The sequence below is a fragment of the Castor canadensis genome, chromosome 7 (genome assembly GCF_047511655.1).
Source record: "Castor canadensis chromosome 7, mCasCan1.hap1v2, whole genome shotgun sequence".
NCBI classification, from domain to species: domain Eukaryota; kingdom Metazoa; phylum Chordata; class Mammalia; order Rodentia; family Castoridae; genus Castor; species Castor canadensis.
In genome coordinates, this window is record NC_133392.1 from 40,887,946 (window position 1) to 40,909,858 (window position 21,913).

A 21,913-nucleotide genomic window follows, 5' to 3' on the forward strand; every position below is an offset into this window, starting at 1 on the left:
TCTAAAGACTCCATTGGGGAGTCAGTGTGAGTCTACAAGTGACAAAGAACAACAAATGCCTGACTTAATAAGAAACAATGATTCTCTAGAATAGGATATTAAATATTTATTCAGGTGTCACAATGCAGTACTTGAGGACATCAGCTTTGATGCACAGGATGTAGGCTCAGTAGATTACACACTACCTAGCATCTGCTACATCGAGGATCTGCAGGGTCAGGAAAGTGGAATCCATACAGCAGAGTGACTGCTGTCACACCCTCCCTTCAACAGTTCTGAAGAGAGAGCAAGAGGACAATCTCTGTTTTAAGTTTCAGTTTCCATGTACAGGACTTGGCAACTTTAGTTGCACTTTCTCGTTTCAGTTAACAGCTGCCAATTGCAAGGACACGCCCCAGTTGACATCATGACTTGCATATAAAGCCCAGTTGTGGAGCTGCAATTTCTGTGAAAATCCACAAGACACACAGGCCAGGTCTGCAAGGAGCCCACTCTGCTGAAGACACTGCAGGACTTCTACTTAATTCCCAGCAGCCATGGGGTAAGGATTTCCCTACTTCTCTGACATTATCTTCCTAAGCTTTAGTGAAAATGTTAATCAGTACTTTCTCAGCAGGTTTAGTCTGAGTGAGGTCAGGATTCTCAGCTCCTACTGTGACTATCTGCTCGTGACTGCAGTGTGTGTTTGTGTACAACAGTGTGCATGCATGTCCATGCATGCCCAGACACAGTCAACTTCAGTAATGCAGGCATTTTTATATTTGTTAACATTGGTTAAGGAAACACGTCCCTGAGCCATCCCAAAAAGGGGAGGAAGTGCAAAAAGAGTTTTGCGGGAAGGGAGAAAGTGGTCCCAAATTCAGAGACTCTTTCCCACTAACTCCCACTGTCCCATCTAGGAAAGTGAGGGGCAGCCTATGTGGGTAGAGACACTACTTTCTGTTCCTCCTCACCACGGAGGTGAAGCAGAACCCAGACAGTTGTGGGAGTCACAGTCAGGGTCTCTCACATGCATGTGCTACTATGGATGTAGTGGGGAAGCTTGTGGCCTTCCTCACCAGGCTTCTGTTCTCAATGACAGCTGGGCTACCAGAGAGGTCTAACTGCATTGAAGATGAGCAATTTACCTGTTCCTGGGGAAGCCTGACCACTGCAGGTCCCTGATATTCTCCTTCCCTGGGTCTTGGCTGGATTTCTCTGCTTGGGAGCATTCACTTATTCCTTACCTAAAAAGCTGATTGATCTGCTAATGTCCTTTCAGGGTTCCACTGGGGAATACTGGGGGGCAAATGTTCTAGAAAATGCACAATTGCAGGCCTATGAACAACCCTTCTATCAATACAGAGTTGTCACTGATAAATAACATAAGGAGAAATATTAATAAAAATTTATAAAAGTAGCTATCACTTCTTGAATGTTAAGTTCATTAAGTGTCAGTCTAAGTTCTAAAGTATTATGTAGGACTGGAGGCCTGGTGCAAGAGGTATGCACCTGCCTGAGTTCAAAGGATGGTGCTACTAAAAACTAAAATAAAAGTATTATGTAAATTATTAGGTTTAGATGTCAGAAAAAATTAATGAGACAAACCAGTGATCACTTCATCATCCTGATTTTCCACTAAGTGATCTTAGTTTAGAAATTGTAACTTAACTGAGTCAGTAAACAGTAGAGCTTTGATGTGAACCGAGAATTTATTAAATGTTTAAAGCAATTTCTCTAATGGTGGACAGTGGGGCTTCATGAAATCATTGCTGACGACATTCTAATCAATCAATATGTTTTAATGTTTATTTTAACATACACTAGTAGAAAATATATACATATTGTATGCACATCCTTGTTTAAATTGCCGATCAGGTTGGCAATATATCTTTTTATAATAATAAAATACATGTAAGATAATATTTACCATTTTCATAGAGTCCATGACCTAGTAACACCTTTTTGTCTATTCATCCATCCAACACTGCTTAGGTGGGAAGTGGGGACATAACAGTGTGTAAGGAGTAGCTGAAGTTCAGTTTTGTTGTCTTCTAGTAAATGAGGGAGGTAACTGGCCATTTGTGATGTTCTGTTTTTGGTGGAGGCTACTTAAATTCTTATTTCAGAGCAGACTACTCAACAATTCTATGAGAATTACTTCCAGGCAACATAACATCATACCTATCATATATTATAAGCAATTCACTAATGTAACCTATTATGATCTTTTTTACTATAAAAGGAACTACTCCATTTTAAAAGACCAAAAATTCACTTCACCATAGTGGTAGTTAGAATTGTGTCCCCTGCCATTTTACAAGTTGAAGCTTTATTTGCAATGAGGCAATACTGGGAGACATGATCTAATAGGAAGTAATAAAGGTTAAATAAAGAGCTGAGGCTAGTCCTTACTTCTATAAGGCTGGTTGGTGTTCTTCACAGAGGAGGAAGAGATAGAATTCTCTGTGTTCATGGGCCAGGAGGAAAGACCAATTGAGGATGCACAGGAACACAGCCATCCTGGTCAGAAAAGAGAGCACTTGCTAGGAACCATACGGCAGGGACCTTGATCTATTGCCCCTACATAGCCTTTTGCCGTGTGCTCTGAGCTCTATGAGTAATAGTCTGCTTCTGTTATTTCATGTGTTTCTGTGAGTGCCTGCCCCTGTGTCTCACCTGACTGTCACAACTGCCCTTCTTCCCAGATCAGAGGTCTCCTACAGAGTGACTAGCTTCAGAACTGTGAGAGAATCAATTTCTGTTGCTTCAGCCACTCAGTCAGTGGTATTTTGTTATGGTAGCCTGAGCAGAATCGTGTGATTATTTTTTCCAGGTTTTATTTCTTGAATCTTTTCTGTTCTCCTTTGGTCTGTATATCTGTATTCTCCCATTTATATCAGGACCATAATACATTCATTTCTGTTCCTTTACAGTGAGTTTTGAAATCAAGACTGGTAAAATGCCCACATTTGTTCTTTCTTTTCAATATCATTTTGGTGATTTGAGAAGATGAAATATTTTTGGTTAAAATTTTTCACTTCTGCAAAATATGTCATTGGGATTTTGATAGCCATTGCCTTGACTCTATACTTCACTTTGGGTAGTACTTTCATCTTAACAATGTGAAGTCTTGAAACCCATGAACACAAGAAATCTTCCCATCTATTTGTGTCCTCCTTAATTTACTTCAGCAACATTTTTTAACTTTAGTGTAGAAGTCTTTTGCCTTTTTAGTTAACTTATAAGTGCTTTACTCTTTTCAATGCCATTGGAAATAGAATTATTTTCTTAATTTCCTTTGTGTATTGTTCCTAATTTGTGTATAGAAACCCACTTAAGGATTGGGGTGTGATTCAAGTGGTAAAGCATGTTCCCAAGAAGCAGAAGGCCCTAAATTCAAACCCCACTGTCACCAAAGAGACCCATTTTATATTTGCATGTTGATTTTGTATCCTGTGACATTGCTTGTTACTTACAACAATTTTAGTATGGACTCCCTAGGTTTTTAGATATATGTGATCTATACAGAATATGTAAGGTAAAAAAAAAGATATCCTTGCCTTGTTCCTGATCTTGGAGGAAAAGGTTTTAATTTTCACATTTGAGGATGATTCTGGTTATGAGCATTTCATATATGGCCTTTACTTGCTTGAAGAAGTTTCTGCTATCACTTGGTTGTAGAGTGATTCTAATCATGGAACAGTATTAAATTTGTCAACAAATTTTCTGATCCTGTTTCTGGGACAAATGTGATCTTCTTTTCTTTATTCTATTAATGACATGTCACATTGATTAATTTTTGTGTGTTTGACTACTGTTTGGAAGGAAATTCTCTATTATATTACAATCACAAAATGATAAATTACAGTGATAAAGAACAAATTTTTACTTTACAGGGATTATAGTTGTGTTGGGGTCCTGGGCAAGAGGCTAAGGTGTGACAGTAAATGAGTTCCATGTAGCAAAGTTGGTGGTTATGAAACAGTTCTGCAACTTCTCATAGGTGTTGATTACAGAGATTAGCTCATGTGAAAATAAATACACTATATACAAACTATGTTATACCTACATTACCTCCATAGATTTCTTATTGTACTATCCTTCAAGAAACTGAGTAATAAAGGCACAGCATCTCTGATCTATATTTAAAAACTTCCGTGAAACTACAAGTGTTCCAAGTAACAGTGGAAAGAGAAACCTTAGTAGAATGTTATCTCATTTGAGTAGTCTTCATTTGTTCTATACTGCAAGCAGTGAAAGCCTGAACTCAGCAATGGTTGTTGAAGTTCTACATTTTTAAGTATCAGTCACTCATCATTATACTCAATAGTAAAATAAGAAAGTATTACCTAGGGACACACAGTGTGAGTACTTCCTACATGTAGGTTGTTTTCCCCAAAGCGCAGTGATGAATACTAATGTCATCCTCATTTTGCAAAAGAGCTCTGAAGCCCAGGAGGATTACTTGCCTGGGAAGTGCTGAAGCATGATACAGAGCCATGTAAAGCTCATTCATCGTCCATGAATATCTAAAAGTCAAGGGAATGTAAGGATATCTAAGTGTGAGAACGTAAAGAAAAAGCACTAAAATTGTACAAGGAGTTTTGTTTGATTCCTTTTCCGTGGCTAATATTCAGGTAACGAAATCTCTTTTCTTCTTATAGTGATAATGCTGATGATCGTCAAGTCCGGAAGAGACTGGTTCAACTGAGATGTCACTTTACATGGGGGCTGGTAGTCGAAGACTCTGAAATACCTGATTTAGAAAGCAGGGTTTTAGAGGAGATTGAGTTCCTAGACACCAAGTTCAATGTGGGAATCCACAACCTTCTGGCCTATGTGAAACACCTGCAAGGCCAGGATGAGGAAGCCCTGCAGAGCTTGAGAGATGCTGAAGACTTGACCCAGAGACAGCATGCAGACAAGTCAGACATGAGAAGCCTGGTGACCTGGGGCAACTATGCCTGGCTGTATTACCACATGGGCAAGTTGGAAAAAGTCCAGATTTACCTGGATAAGGTAGAAAACATTTGCCAGAAGTTTGCAAGTCCCTTCCGCTATAGGGTGGAGTGTCCTCAGATGGACTGTGAGGAAGGCTGGGCCTTGCTCAAGTGTGGAGGACAGTATCAGAAACAAGCCAAGGTCTGCTTTGAAAAAGCTCTGCAAGCGGAACCTGAAAACCCTGAATTCAGCACTGGGTTTGCCATTGCCACCTATCGCCAAGATTTTGATAAGAGTTTCATTTCTCTAGAGCCCTTAAGGCACGCTGTCAGGCTAAATCCAGGAGATGCATATATTAAGGTCCTTCTTGCTCTGAAACTTCAGGATGCAGGAAAACAGGTCGAAGCAGAAGAGTACATTTTAAAGGCTCTGCACAACACCTCCTCCCAGGTTTATGTCTTTCGTTATGCATCCAAGTTCTACAGAAGAAATGGCTGCGTGGATAAAGCTCTTGAGCTCCTTGAAAGGGCCTTGAAGGCAACACCCTCCTCTGCCTACCTGCATTACCAGGTGGGGCTTTGTTACAGGGCACAAGTGTTACAAATAAAGAACTCAACAAACATGCAGCCTAGAGGGCAGGATAGAGAAAAAGTAGACAAATTGGTTCAACTGGCTATAGCTGAATTCCAAAAGACTTTAGTGGTAAGGCCCACATTTGAGATGGCTTATGTTACTCTGGCTGAAATGTATGCAGAAATTGGCCAATTCAGAATGGCAGAGGACAATTTTCAAAAAGTGTTAGTCATGGAAAACATTGCTGATCACTTGCAGCAAGAGATTCATCTCCGCTATGGCCGCTTCCTACAATTTCACCAGAAATCTGAAGATAAAGCAATCACCCATTATCTAAAAGGACTAAAAGTAAAAGAAATGTCCTATGCCAGGGAAAATCTTCTGAAGGCTTTGGAGAAAGTGGTTGAAAAACGTCTTGAGAGGAATGTGCGTGTTGTGGAGAGCCTCATCCTCCTTGGGCTCATCCACAAATTGAGAGGCGAAGTGAATGAGGCCCTACTGTGCTATGAGAGGCTCTGAGGCTCACTGGTGAGCAGAACCCTATGTTTTGAAATACAGCTCATTGTTACCCGTTTGATGTACTCATAACTAAATATTGCAGTGATGTTTCCTAGTCACTGCCTCCAAAATGGTATAACCTGATGAGACACAAAATATTTTGGGAAACACATCCTCTGTATCCCAACTGTTCCCACTCTCCTTCTTTCTCCTGGGACCAGTGGCTGAGATGTACCATCCAATCTCCTACCACACAAAGCTGGTGTAATTGACCAAGGACAATTCCTGGTATTCTGGGCAGCTATGAACTAGTGGACAAACGGAAACCACCTTCCTTATGATTGGGCCTCCGGAAAGAGCAGCTTCCTTTATTAGTCTGCTGGTGTTCTGGACAAAAGAAATTTCACTAGGAAAGTTTTCCTTGTTTTGTAGTCAAAAGCCCTAATCTTCAAGAGAAAACAAATGAGCAAAGATGAGAATAAACAGGAGTGGAGGAATTCTTTACATGCCTACAGCTTTCCAGGTTAGTGTTCCATCCTCCATGCCCTACTGTAACCAGATCTGCTGGTCAGTGAGCACAGTCAACTGGTAATCTACCTTTTCTTTACATGTGCCCAGCTATTGTCAGACACAATGGATCTATGTTTCCCAGGTGCATGTTTCTTCACAGCTTAATACACATTTGATGTATCAAGGAAGGTCAAAATAAAGAAACAACCTGTTTGGAATGTGTGAGTTCCATTTGACATAAAAAGCCTATTGTTATAGCGATGTTATGAAAACAGCCAAGATGCCCCACTACTGATGAATGGATTAAAAAAATGTGGTACTTATACACAATGGGGCTTTACTCTGCCATGAAGAAGAATGAAATCTTATTATTCTCAAGTAAATGGATGGAACTGGAGAACATCATTCTGAGTGAGGTTAGCCAGGCTCAGAAGACCAAAAATCATATATTCTCCTTCATATGCAGACTTTAGATCTAGGGCAAATACAGTAATGTTGTTGGACTTGGGTCATACGCTAAGGGGAGAGCACATATGGGAGGTATGGGGATAGGTAGGAAACCCAAAACATAAAAGCGTTTGATGTCCCCACTGCAGAGGAACTAATACAGAAACATTAAAGCAACAGAGGTCAATATGGGAAAGAGATCAGGAACCAGTAAAAAGGTCAGGTAGAGATGAATCAATTCGGGTTGTAACACATTTGTACATGGAAGCAATGCTAGGAATCTCTCTGTATAACTATCCTTAACTCAACTAGCAAAAACACTTTGTCTTTCTTATTATTGCTTATGTCTGCTCTTCAACAAAATTGGAGGAAAGGGCAGAACAGGCTCTGCCTGGAAGCGAGGGGGCTCGGGGGGGAAAGGGAGACGGTGGGGTGCACGGGGGAGAAGTGGCCCAAACAATATATGCACATGTGAATAAATAAATAAATAAATAAAATTAAAGCCTACTCCAGTTTTTAAGTGATTTTTAGACGGGTTGTAGTATGATCTCTTTTGTCTCATGACTCCAAAATATTCAGTAAAATTTATTAACTTCACAAATTCTTTGGGTGTATTTTGTTTGTGACCTTTAAAAAGATGCCTTCTATGTTTGTGTGGAAAAGAGAACTTCAGATGAAGTTATGTAGCACTAGGAGCCTTTTAGCAGAAGAAGCTGTTTGTACACAGACACTACCATGTTTAAAATAAAAATATGTGGAGACCTTTGCTTCTAAACACAATGGATTTGGAAGACTGATTAATGTCACTCTTCTCCCTGAAAACTGGGATTGCCCAGTGATGAGCAAGAGTGGTAGGAATGAGTTGGGCATTACACTTCAAAACATGCAAGTGACACCCTTTTCATCTGTGTTGAAGAACAGATTTATTAAGCAGAATAAAATTCTGGGGCAGAAGTTTATTGTCTTTCTTGGTTAAAAAAAAAGTTACAACTCTTGTTCTCCTCTGGCCTGTGACTGGAGAGAGCCACTTGCAGGGGGAGAAATTCCTCCCATCATGTGAATAAATGTAAAAGGGAAATCTTAGGACACACCTCTGTGTGTCAGAAAGCAAACACAATGTCCTTTTTGTTGTCATACTAGACAACTGTAAAGGTTTCTATTTGGCTGTTTTATATTTGCTACTGTCTCTTAGCCTCTGTCTTGACCTGGGTAAAAGAAGTAATTGGAAATTTATATTGCTCGGGTTCATTTCATCACACATTTGATAAAGTTACAAAACTACTTGGTAAGGTGCTTGGAATGGTGTTTTCATTCCACCAAATTCACTCACTCATTAACATTGAGACATTTCCATCAGTCCAGGTACTGGAAGCAGTCTGTTTCTCTAGCTTTACACTCTGCATAATATAATTTTTGAATGTATACAGTGTATGCTGGAGGTATGCTTGGAGGACCATAACGTAAGTCCTAAACTGAGTTGTCTTAAACAATAGCAATGTTCATTATGCCTCATAGGGTACAATGATTGATTGGCTGAACATTTTCTGTTCCTCCTATACACAGCATGTACCAGGGAAGGACACAGAGAAACTAGTGTGATGAAGGAATGCATAATTGCCAGCTTATATGAAAATGGAAACCATGGACAAATAAATGAAATTTTGTAATGGTTGTTTATGGGAAAGGTACAGCAATAAAAAATCAGACTTTGCTGTATCTGGTTTTGGAATCATGTCAACCTTTTACAAAATTCATTCTTGAAAAGCCATCCACATATGTATGCAATTAATTGTACAGACTGCCTTCTTATGTAACATCAATCAGATAAATTGATGGGGGGAAGAGAAATATGTGACTGAGAAGATATGTGATAAAGTAAACCTGGAAAATGTGGATTCTAGATAGATGAGTGTTCATTATAAAACTCCCTTGTCTTTTCTCCCTGTTAAAATGTACACAAGGGAGTGAGGGGGACAAAGGAGAATGGTGGAAAGCATGAATTCAAGCATGATATCTCTCACATACAGACATCTTGTTGCCATTTCCTGTGAGATTTCCTTGCTTTCAAATGAGACTGCAATGTTAAAAAATGACATGATAAAAATGCAGTTAGTGCTTTCAGAAAGACAGATTGGGGTTGAGGTGGACTAGGTATTGCCTGAATGACCCCTGAGTGTAAGTCATCAGACAATTTACAAGAATGTTTTTCTGCTGTCTGACTCCTCTATCTGTGCATGTGGTTCATAATAACTCAAAACTAATGAACCAATAAAGAAATGGGCATGTGAACTAAACAGAACTTTCTCAAAAGAAGAAATTCAAATGGCCAGAAAACACATGAAAAAATGCTCACCATCTCTAGCAATAAAGGAAATGCAAATTAAAACCACACTAAGATTCCACCTCACCCCTGTTAGAATAGCCATCATCAGCAACACCACCAACAACAGGTGTTGGCGAGGATGCGGGGAAAAAGGAACCCTCTTACACTGTTGGTGGGAATGTAAACTAGTACAACCACTCTGGAAAAAAATTTGGAGGCTACTTAAAAAGCTGGACATCGATCTACCATTTGATCCAGCAATACCACTCTTGGGGATATACCCAAAAGACTGTTACTCCAGAGGCACCTGCACATCCATGTTTATTGCGGCACTATTCACAATAGCCAAGTTATGGAAACAGCCAAGATGCCCCAGCACTGACGAATGGATTAAGAAAATGTGGTATCTATACACAATGGAATTTTATGCAGCCATGAAGAAGAACGAAATGTTATCATTCCCTGGTAAATGGATGGAATTGGAGAACATCATTCTGAGTGAGGTTAGCCTGGCCTCAAAAGACCAAAAATCGTATGTTCTCCCTCATATGTGGACATTAGATCAAGGGCAAACACAACAAGGGGATTGGACTATGAGCACATGATAAAAGCGAGAGCACACAAGGGAGGGGTGAGGATAGGTAAGACACCTAAAAAACTAGCTAGCATTTGTTGCCCTTAATGCAGAGAAACTAAAGCAGATACCTTAAAGCAACTGAGGCCAATAGGAAAAGGGGACCAGGAACTAGAGAAAAGGTTAGATCAAAAAGAATTAACCTAGAAGGTAACACCCACGCACAGGAAATCAATGTGAGTCAATGCCCTGTATAGCTATCCTTATCTCAACCAGCAAAACCCCTTGTTCCTTCCTATTATTGCTTATACTCTCTCTACAACAAAATTAGAGATAAGGGCAAAATAGTTTCTGCTGGGTATTGAGGGGGGGAGCGGGAGGGGGTGGAGTGGGTGGTAAGGGAGGGGGTGGGGGCAGGGGGGAGAAATGAACCAAGCCTTGTATGCACATATGAATAATAAAAGAAAAATGAAAAAAAAAAAAAAAAACCAAGAGCGTATTTATATATGGTGATCAACACAAGGTAACAGGCTGTTACCAAGAATAACCTTGTGATCTTATAAATTTAAGAGAATTTAAGATATGATATAACTAGCAGAGATATTCCAAATGTTCAATGCCAAGTTTTAAATCATGAGGGGAAATATGTGAAAACCTGACTGTGATGAACGGAAAACTCCCAAGAAAATCAAAGACGCAGGAAAGTATATATGAATTTGGGGCTTCAGTTAAACCTTTTCCTTTAAAGATCATCTCATGGAGGCATATTGTGTACCTTCTACATTTACTACAAAGCTTTCATTTAACTAAGATTACCCAAAATGAGGGCAGCCCCTTCTGCTAATGGGAAGGATGCTCTAGTATACACAGAAGCCCACCATGGAAACCCACACTACCTAGGGGTTGAATTTGTTTCTAACATGTAACCAGACCCATTCCACATGGCTTTCGGTCAACTGATAAGTGATTCTAGGTAAAAGTAATGGCTTTGGAAATAAGATAAGGATTTTGTATGATCCACATTCCCTAATACAATGCAATTTCAGAAAAATGGCCTAGCATCTGTCCACATAATAGTAATAAGAGAATAATAAGAATAATTGCATTATTTTTCCATGCCTTCCTATAATCAAGACACTGAGGAGTTCCTTGCCTACTGTGTAGGAGGGAAATGAAGCATGGAGTGATGAAGATTCTGGATCTGGGGTTGAAAAAAGAGGAATTGGGGCAGAGTTTGAGTTGCAAATCCTTCCACCTGAGGTTTTCAGACATACAATAAACACCAGAGTTCAATGAGTACTGTTTTCGAACTCAAGTGCACAAGAAAATCACTTGAGGATTTATTTTTAATTCTGAGCCTGGGGCCCACTCCTAGGAGTGGGTTCTGTTGGGACCTAGTCAGCATTATTTTTCAAACTTCCTTGGGTGATTCTAATGTGCAATAATTGTTGACATTTGCTATTTATTTCAAAACTTACTTAACAGCTCAAGAAACTATGGTTCACTAGGTGAATTGGCTTCCTCCAGTGAGTCAGTCTCTTCCAGAGTTGTTCTTAGACCCCTGAGAAGTCACCCATAGCCTACTTCTAAAATTTCACTCACTAAAAGTTTAGTTTTGTGCAGTTCTCAAAATTTTCTGTCTGCACACACACACTCGCGCACGTGCACACACACACACACAAACACTATTTGGTGTCTGCTTGTCTCCTTAATGTTGCTCTGTCCTATGTTGCTCATGATACTATTTGTTTTAACGACACACTGCAGGATTGTAAATAACTAGATGAGCCCAAGCCATAGAAACAGAACCAGTGCCAATATCAAAGCACTTCTTTTTCCCTTGGCATGCTATCTAGTGCTTTGGGAAATAGAGAGTTCAGCTGTTTTCCATTAAAAACTCTGAAGATGCTTTGCAAATAAGATAGGGTTTCTAATTCATGTATATTAAGCATTCACTTATAGCCTGAACATATTTATGTACACATGATAAAAACTTGCCACATTTTCAGGATTTTTTTTCTTGTGTACAGCTTTCTGACTACATTAGGATGGCTCCGTGCTGTGTATGGAATTGGTGAGGGCTGAGATGGAGGCGAGAAGGACAGGAGGGTTGAGCAGAAACTGTTCAGATCAGTCAGAATGTCCAATGATTTTCAAGTGGAAAAGTTCCTTGCATGTACCTTGTGCTGTTTTGTATTTCTAAAAGATACAGTAGAAGACTCTTGAAAAAGGAAGCATTATTTTTTTGACTTGTCTTTCCTCTTTTTTTTTCTTTCTTTCTTTTATTTTGTCATTTTTACATTTACTTACATGTGTGTACATTGTTTGTGCTACTTCCCTTCTCCCTCCCACATCCAGGCAGAACGTGTTTGCCCTCTTCTCCGATTTTGTTGCAGAGAAAACATAGGAGATAATAAGAAAGACATAGCGTTTTTGCTAGTTTGAGATAAAGATAGCTATACAGAGAGATTCCTAGCATTGCAAGAAACATTTTTAATTTGATGACTGAAAATTACATCAACAACATTAATCACAATAGCAGTAATAATATGAATGGGAGTTCTCTGAAGAAGACACATCTACATTGGAGAGACTGCAGACTGTTTGACCTTGGCTGACTACAACTTCGTGATTGTGGAGAGATGGATTCTTGCAGATCAAGAGCCAAAGTTATTTAAGAGTCCCCTTTACCAGTCACTTATTAGCAACCTCTCTCTCTGACCTAACACCATTTTGTCAACTAGATAAATCTCTTGGGATGTGTAACTAAGCCTAACAGGACTCTAGCCTCAACCAACACTAAGAGAAGAACCTTATAAGGTAAAATCTGAACTCTATAGAAGATAATTTCCTGCCTTCCTGATTTTCCCAACAATGTAATTGGTAATAGTATTGATTTATAACATTACTTCGTTCTATGACTACAAAGGTTCAAGTAATGTCTTCCACAGTGGCAATGCCATTCAGAGTAACTTAAATCCATGTTGCCAGTTCAGGGCAACTTATATTTGGGTCAGAATAAATTATTTCCGATTTTTTAATGTACAGTTGTTATTTATATCAATAATAATTATCAGCTGTTAATGGCAAGTTCTATGTTGCAGATACTTGTGGGACTCTGGGAAGTACAGTTGTGAGTTTGGGAATATGATAGTCCATGCTAGAGCAATAAAGGGCTCTGTGTTCAACCTTTGCACTCTGCGGTGACCTGCCCACCTGTTCAGGGAAAAAGAGGTATTTCTAGGATTGTCATCTTTTTCTTCGTAGGATAGTTTTAACCTTTGTCTTTATACTCTGAAGGTGCAAGGAGGTGAGTCTAGGAAATACACTGGCCACAGACAGAATACCGGAGAAAAAGTACAAATTTATTACCTGGCTCAACCAGGGGACCATAAGCAAAGAATGGGTCTCTAAGGAGAACCAGACAGTTGAAGTTTAAAAACCTGGAGGATAGGGTTGTTGGGAATATTAGAGACATGATAGGTGATTACTAAAGACAATGAATCAACCTGTAATCTGAATTTAACTTGTGAATACTTATAATTTGAATGAGCCTGAGGGACAGAAATTCTCTTTAACTAATCTGAGTGTAGTTATACTTGTTAGTCATCACTTCTACTAAATTTAAGGAGGCTGCAGTGTGTGTTTAAAAACCACTCTTGTTTCCTTTTAGTTATGGCCTTACTTCAAAGACAGGGCTTGCATAGACTCTATCTCCATGCATTTTTGGAGGATAAGCAAGATGAAGTAAGGAGAACCTTGATTCTGAGCTCATGGTAAAGCCCCTCATCATACCAACAGGTGAATCTTTGTGTTGTCAAATTCTGAGGCTCAACACCTTCATTCCTAAACCGAGCTGATTGTTCATTTCTTTCCATATGAAACCAAAAGTAATAACCAGAATGCTCCTCCTTGAGTAGGAAGATATTTTTCTATGTGGTAGTAGATTCCTTCTACAGATAGAAACTCAACTGAAAATAGAGCCACCTCTTCTCTCAATTCTTCCTTTTTCTGTGTAGTCATCCAGATTCTAGATACCAGACTGCATGAGATGCAAGAATAGGCTGATGCTCTTTGTTAGGGTGAGGTTCAATGTGCTTCCAAATGATGGCTAGTCACTAAATTCCTGCAACACACTTATGATCCAAGGTCTAAGTCACCAGTAATCTGGGTTCAAATCATAATCACTCATCTGAAAGCTCCAAACCTTGACTCTTGCCTTGACTGTTGCTGTGGACAAAAGGCACCTTCAGAAATTTCCTTCTGATTTTGGAATCTTTCTTTCAGCTCATTCTTGATATACTTCTCTGTTTGTAAACATGTATTGTCTCCTTTTATTATCTTCAGGACACAAAGAAAAACATGGTTGACAAGGGCACCTCAATATATAAGGGTTTATAAGAACACATGCATAATCAGCTTTCCATCAAAACATGTCTGATCCACTCCATACCCTCCAACAATGGAATTGCAAGATTGACTGTTTCCCTAGTTACTGACCCCAAAAGGGACAGTGGAGTGACTTCCACCCTCCCCCTCAACTCTGACCAGATTCTCACCACATGGAGCCCTCAGCATCTCTGACTCTGTCTTTGCCTATTGTCCTATCCTCTAATTTTATTAATTTTATGTCTTCTCTTTCTTTTGGTTAGTTTGGTTAAGTGTTTGTCAATCTTGTTTACCCTTTTAAAGAATCAACTCTTTGTTTCATTGATCCTTTGGGATATTACAATTGATACTACGAAATCTGGAGGATCCTGAGAGAATATTTGAAATCTTATATTCTGGCTGTCAGTGTCAGCAGTCCCTGGATCAGCACTTGACCCTTGCTGGGAGTTCCTGGGAACTTTGAAGCAGATAGAAACCATTCAAATTGACTTCCTGCCACTGAGCCATCACCAAATACCCCAAATACTGGAAAGAGGAGAGAACATTCCCAGTGCTGCCGTGTTATGTAGAATACAGGTGCTCAGACTGGTTAGAATGCAGAGACCAGCATTAATTGTGTTTTTAAAGTTTTTCATTCATTCTTTCCTTTTCTTAAGATCCTGCCTTCTGCCATACTACTTCTATGAGTTCTACACGTTGGAGCTCTCTTTTTCTCCCTCTGTTCCACTGTGTAAATTCTGTTTTATGTTTTTTTCTTTTTAAAATAATATTCTGTCTGTTTATAACTGAAAGAGTAGTGTGTATTTTCTGAGGCTTTCATTGTTTCTTTTGCCGTAACCCCTACCCTCTGCTGCACTACTTCTGCCTTTTCCATACTTCTTTCTCTAACTTTGGTACACTCTCCAAATTCTCCATTTTTATAAGGTTCTGTCTGTTCAATGCTGAAACTTCAATACCTTCTGCCATCACTCATCTTGAAGGGTATTTGCATTCCAGCTGTTCTAGCTCTGTCCCCAGGAGATACTAGCGATTAGTACCCCAGCCCAACATCTTCCCAACTCCCCAACAGTGCTCTTAAATAAGTTTCTGATGACTTTAAAGGTCTGCTATTATGTGGATCTGGAATATCCTCCAAAGGCCCAGTATGTTAATGGTTGTTCCTGAATTGGTGCTAATCAGACAGATGTAGTGGAAATTTTAAGCAGTGAGATCTCAGGGAAGATCTTTATATCTTTGGGGGGAGGCCCTTGAAGTGGAATGTGGAACCCCAGTCCCTTCGTCCTTTTCTTCTTCCTCTTTACAACCATGAGGTGAACAGCCTTGTCCTTCTACACGTCCCTCACAATTGTAATTGGCACCCTCCCACTAGAGACCAAAATGCAATGGGTACCACAGGTCAGAAATTGTACTCCAAATATTGTGAGACAAATAAACCTTTTCTCTGTATAAGTTTGTTTGGAGGTTCTATGTTTATTATTATTATAAATAAAATTTATTATAAATAAAAATCTCATAAGTTTATTATTGTTATGAAAAGCTGATTAACATAAGATCATACAGCTAAACTGCATAAAAACATCCAAAACTTGGTTGAAAACTAGACTCATAGAACTGATGCCTTCATCAAACAGAACAAAAACTGATTTTAGGAGACTGAATTAATGAAGGATTATGATTTTTTGAACTCTTTTTTTTAAAGCATGGCTGACTCATTTCTGTTCTATTTTCAGGTTTAAGAAAACTATTTTTCTGTTGGACTGCCCATACCTTACCACAACTTGGTAAATTGTTCCTTAATAAACAAAAGTAAAACACTTACTTTCTCTCTACTTATCACCCCCAAAATTGAAAATTATCTATAAGTATTCTTACTTTGTGATTAAAATAATTATCTGCATAAGCTCAGTAAGAATCTGTTCTTCTGTAATAGGACACAATTATAAACAGTGCCTATATTACCAAGGCTTTATGGGAATGTCCTACATGGAGATATGACTAGACAGCTGTAAGAAACTGAGGTTAATGTAAAGAAAATGATAAAGCCCTCCTGGGGAAAACTGGCCTGGTTCCTCGTCAACATGTTCCCTTGTAAAGTGCCTAGCCTTGTGATGATAAAGAATGTTAGCTTATCACATGCCCATGAAACTCAGGAAATTTGGGGGATCTCAAGAAGAGTGGAGGATGTGAGGGTAATCTGGCTGAGACATCTGTCACCCCGTTGCTCACCAGGGTTGATTCGGCTGATCTGGCTGGCTAGGCAGGTGTCTCCTTCCTCCCTCACTGCTCCATGTGCATCCCTCCCGAAGCTGCTGCACACTGGGTCAAAGAGGACAACCATTCCCGATAGAGGAGGTCCATCCTTTGGTCAAGGATATATGAGTAGAGGTTCTGCTAGAACCTCCAAACGAGCTCTCAAGAAGAGTGGAATTCACACAGGCATTAAAAGGAAGTGGGATGGTACTATAGATTGGACCTGGGGTATTCCCAAAGACACATGTTAAAGGCTTGGTTGCCAGCCAGTAGTGCTATTGGGAGGTGGGGGAACCTTTAGGAGGTAGGGCTTATTAGAACAATGTTAGGTCATGGGTCATGCTGTTGTAGGGAATATTGGGACTCTGGCACTTTGATGTCTCTTTCTTTTTGCTTCCTTGCTACCTTGAGCTAAACTGACCTCCTCTGCCATACATTCCTATACTATTGTACTGTGCTGCCACAAACCTAAAGGAGTGAGACTAAGAAACCATGGGCTGATATTTCTGAAACCATGAGCCTAAATGAACCTTTCTTCCTTTTAAGTTGATTATCTCAGGTAATTAGTCACAGCAATGGAAAGCTGACCCATCCTGGTGGTAAATCTTTGACTTGCCCTCCTATCCTTTAAAGACATTTAAATGTTTAGTCTGAAGTTCCTTATAAAATATTCTACCTAGACAACTTAAAAGAGCCTATATGATGAATCCTTATTCTTCATGTAGTTAGGTAAATAAAAAAGGCCAAGACTAAGACTTTTACAAATACATTAGTCTCTCTATAACTATCTTGATTTGAAAAGATTAGATGTGGGGAAGGGAATGAAAGAGAACAGTGGAGGGGATGAATTCAAGTATGATATATTTGATGTATTGTAAGAACCTTTGGAAATGTCACCATGTACTCCCTCCCAGCACAATGAAACTAAATGAATAAATAGAAGGAGGGTGTTGGTGAGTAGAGGTGGTGGGGGCTCTCTAACCAATGTACAATGTAAAGCTATTCAGAATTGTCAATATGAATCCTCCCTGTACAAAGAATATATCCTAACAAAAGTTGAAAAAAATGGGAAGACAAGAGAGAAATATTTTGTTTAAAAAGAAATTATAGTATACTTACTATTACATTTTACCCTATTATTTTTGAGATTTCATTTATTTACAAATTGGACTACAGTCCCAAATTTTTTGTTTCCTATTCTTTCTGACTGCAGTTGTCCAAACTAATACTTCCTAATCTCAGATGCTTTGAACTGGCTACCCTGTAGCATTGGCTCCCTCTTACCTTCTGCCTTACACCTTTTAATGATTCTCATCATATTAGACTCTGAGGTATAATTTGAAATCAGGGAATTTTTTGCACTTCATTTTATTTATGTGTTGTATTATGTTAATTGATTCATGTATGTTGAATCCTAAGAATGAGACCAGCTTGATCATGGCATATGATATTTTAAATATGTTTTTGAATTCAGATTGCAAAGATTTTATTGAGAATTTTTGCGTCCGTGGTCATCAAAGGAACGTGGTATATGGGTTCTTTCTTTGTTGTATCCATACTGTTTTTTTTTTTATCAGGGAAAAATGTTAGCTTCATAAAATGACTTGAAAACATTCTTCTACTTACTATGTTATGGGGTAGATTGAGGAATATTTGTGTTAATTTTTCCTTGAAGGTCTAGAATAACTCAGCAGTGAATCTGCGTGATCCTGGATGTTCCTTTGTTGGGAGACTCTTTGTGACTGTTTCAGTCTCATTGCCAGTTATAGATTTGTTTCATTGTGTGTCTTAAAATTTGGTGTATTGAACTTTTAATTTCTTTAAGATATCCTTTTTTTTTTTTTTTCCAGAATTTCTATCTCTTGGCTGCACATCTCATCTAAGTTGGATTTCTCATGCAGGTCTTGAGTTGACTTATTTATTCATCTGTTTATTTAAATCATATTTGAGATCAATGATCAGTTTAAAAATAGACTTCTGATTTTTTTTGTTTTTCAGACAACTTTAAATTTAGTTATTGAAAAGTTGTGAACTTTCAGAGGAGTTGTGTTGCTTCAGTTTTCATATTTCTTGTGTTGTAACATTGTGATTTTAATGGATGTAAACAACTTGGGGTTGTTTTTTGAGGGCTCAATCCCCAGTACTACTCAGAGAGAGGAAAGAAAAAAAATTGCCTTAACAACACCACTGAAACAAACCAGACTAAAAAATGTGGTTAAAATCAAACAAAGCCAACTACTAGCCCATCTCAGCAAAGAAAAGAAAATGTCAAGAATAGTGTAGAATCAACTATTTAAGTTAGGAATTAATTAAGGTAAAATTAAAAATAAATGAATGAAATAAAGGAGGGAAAAGGGAAAGGGAAAAAGAGCAAGGTTAAATTTAAAGAAAAACAGAGAAGAAAGGAAAATGTGAGGAGAAGGAAGGAAAAACAAGAGATAGAAAAATCTTATTATAGAATAAATAAAAAACAAATAAAATCAAATAAATGTAACAAAAATAAAAAACAAAACCTTAAAAGATTTTTAATCAAATATTCTAAAATAAGTAGTAACAACAGTAAAAACAAAAAAGTGAGCAAAGAAAATTTTTTAAAAAGCCAAAGAACAAGAGAAGCTTCTTTCTGGCTCCTCTAACATAATCAACCTGTGGGGCATTAGTGAGTCATCTCTGAAGTCTATCATACCCCCTTCTATGCAGCCTGGGCTGTGTGGGCAGGGGGTGGGACTGGTCAAGGGTCAGTTATCAGCTCAGGAATGACAACTTTAGAAACTCCCCATCTTTGCATACCAGGAGCACAGCTATCCCTAATGAGCTTTGAGGTTCATGGGCCTGGCATTTTCCCTCTCATTCCAGAGTGACCCCCTGCCAAGTATATGTAACCCACAGACAGCAAATGTCCAAGTCTAGTGGTGTCCTTCAAGTGCATCAGAGAGCAGGGGGTGCAAACAGAGCCCTGATTTTGGCACTAGAGGTTGAGAACCGAGGGCACATGGCACTCTACCTGCTAGTCTTAGTGCTTTCATATCCAGCCAGTACAGTAAAGCACTCTGCTGGAGGGAGGAGGCTGTGGAGATTATGCAGTCTGGAGGACTGGGCTCAGAGCTCTCAGTCCCCCTAGGCAGGAAACTACATGCAACAGAGAGGCAAGTCTGGAGGTTGTGCCATCCACTGGCCACAGGCTCAGTCACTGCAGTAATCCTCAGGTTAAGGGGCCACTCCTTTCCAGGGAGGGAGGTCCACTGACCACCAAGCCCTCCCCAGTCAGAGCTCCCTGCTGACTAAATTACTTGGTGGGACTTTCTTACTCTCTCCTTCTCTATGACTAAAGTTGTGCCATTTTCTTAAAAGGTAAGCAGAGGCTTTTCATAAAATACAGCAATCATTCTCCTAGGTTATGTCCCAAATGAGTTGAAAACGTCTGTCTAAAAAAACTCTGCGTGTGAGTGCTCATAACAGCTTTATCTGTCATGACAAAACCTGGAAGCAGCTAAGATGTCCTTCAGTAGACGAATGCCCTTGTGTAACATACAGTAATAAGAAGAAATCAGATGCCATGCAGTGGTGCCTCAAGCCTGTAATCCTAGCCACTCAGGAGGTAGTAATCAGGAGGATCGTGGTTTGAAGCCACCACCAGGCAAAAAGCCCACAAGACCCAACTCAAAAAAAATCTATCCCAAAAAATGACTGGTGGAATGGTTCATGGTGTAGGCCCTGAGTTTCAACCCCAGTACTGCAAAAAGGAAAACAAAGAGATTGGCTATGAAGCTGTGAAAGGAGAAACCTATATGCATTACTAAATGAACGTAGATGTTCTAAAAAGGCTGTATGTGGGATTATTCCAAGAATATGGCATTCAGGAAAAGGCAAATACAAAGATCACGGTCTGCCATGGGTTCAGGAGGAGTTGAGAGGAGAATAGACGAATAGGAAATTCTTCTGTATACTACTGTAATGGTATACACATGGTATTATACATTTGTCAGAGCTCGTTGAACCCTACAAGTAAGAATGACCCTTAATGTAAACTTTAGTCTTTAATTAGCAATTAGGCATCCATATTTCATTCATCAGTTGTAACAATTATACCACTAATGCAAGATGTTAATAATACAGGAATTGATTGGAAAGGTTTGAGTTGGGGAGTTATTTACTTTCTCTACATATTTCGAAAATCTAAAGTTGCTCTAAAAACAGCTTATTGGGGGGAAAAGAATTACAACAGGATAAAAGGAGTAAGTAAATGGGGGAGAGGATGCTGCAGCTGAGAGACTGTTTTGATACTGAGATTTGCAAGTCTACGTTGGTCAGAGAAGGGCTTTTGCTTTATATGGATGAGTGACAAAGGCTAAACAGTACAGTTGAGGTGTAGGGGCAGATGATGAAATACAGCAGTGCATGAAGAAATATTTTTTTTCTTGAGGCAGCCAGTATGGAGGAGGGGTTGTCTGGTATTCCATTGGTTGTGTAATCTTAAGGGCAAATTAAATTTCAGGGTTCTGTGAGGAGGAGAGAGTTTTGCTCAAGTTAAATGTAATGATATTTGGTTTTGCAGATTTCTTGGGACAAATAGTTCAGTTAATCAGTTATGAGTCATAGATTTAGGAGGCTCTAAGTGGCCTTATCACAGATAAACTAGGGGGATCATTTGGGAGTCTTATCTAAGGAACAGAGTGTTATCTTATATTGTTTGGACCATTGTCACAAAGTAGCATAGGAGAAGTGGCTTATAAATAACAGAAATTTACTTTGCATACAAAGTAACAGAAATTTACTTTGGATGCTGAGAAATCTATGATGAATGATAAACAATGTTTCATGTCTGGTTTGTAGGTGGGCAAAAAAATTACTTTTGTTATTAAAATAATATTATTTTCTATTTAAATATAGGCCTGCTTAATAAGAAAACATTAATTGAAGAATTGGCACTGTGGTTTGATGGTATGTTGCCTTCAAGAACTAACATTGAAATCTAATCCTCACCTAGGATATTAAGAGGTGAAAAGCAGACTGTAATTTATAGGTGTTTGCTTTGGGGAAGTGATTTATATTAGATGAAGTCATCAGAATGAAACCCTAAGAACTTAATACTGCTGGCTTTGCCAGAAGAGGGAGGAGCTTGATGTCACTTTGTGTAAATCATGGAGTGGTTACAACACACTCTTACCATTTATTTGTAGTGAGACTCTTAAAATTTACTTTCTTTACAATTTTCAAGTACATAAAATAATAATAGCCGCCCTATTGATTTTACTTATATTTTAATTGATATTTTATTTTTGAGAACAGATCTAAGTATATTTACCCAACCAATCTGAAACTCACCATGTAACACACACTGGCCTTGAATTCAGAGACCACATTCATTGTCTATGGATAGCAAAGAGCTGTGTTGTGTGGGTTCTTGCATGAGTGTGTAAATTCTA

At 38.9% G+C, this 21,913-nt stretch overlaps 1 protein-coding gene across 1 annotated transcript; it reads left to right on the forward strand.

The window, feature by feature from the left end:
* Nucleotides 1-384: 384 nt before the first annotated feature.
* On the forward strand, nucleotides 385-6,722 carry LOC109695313 (interferon-induced protein with tetratricopeptide repeats 1B-like). The gene is given in 3 exon segments (XM_074078804.1): nucleotides 385-541; nucleotides 4,647-6,004; nucleotides 6,007-6,722. Coding segments are annotated over 3 exon segments (1,404 nt in total). The 5' UTR covers nucleotides 385-536; the 3' UTR covers nucleotides 6,048-6,722.
* The last annotated feature ends 15,191 nt before the right edge of the window (nucleotides 6,723-21,913 follow it).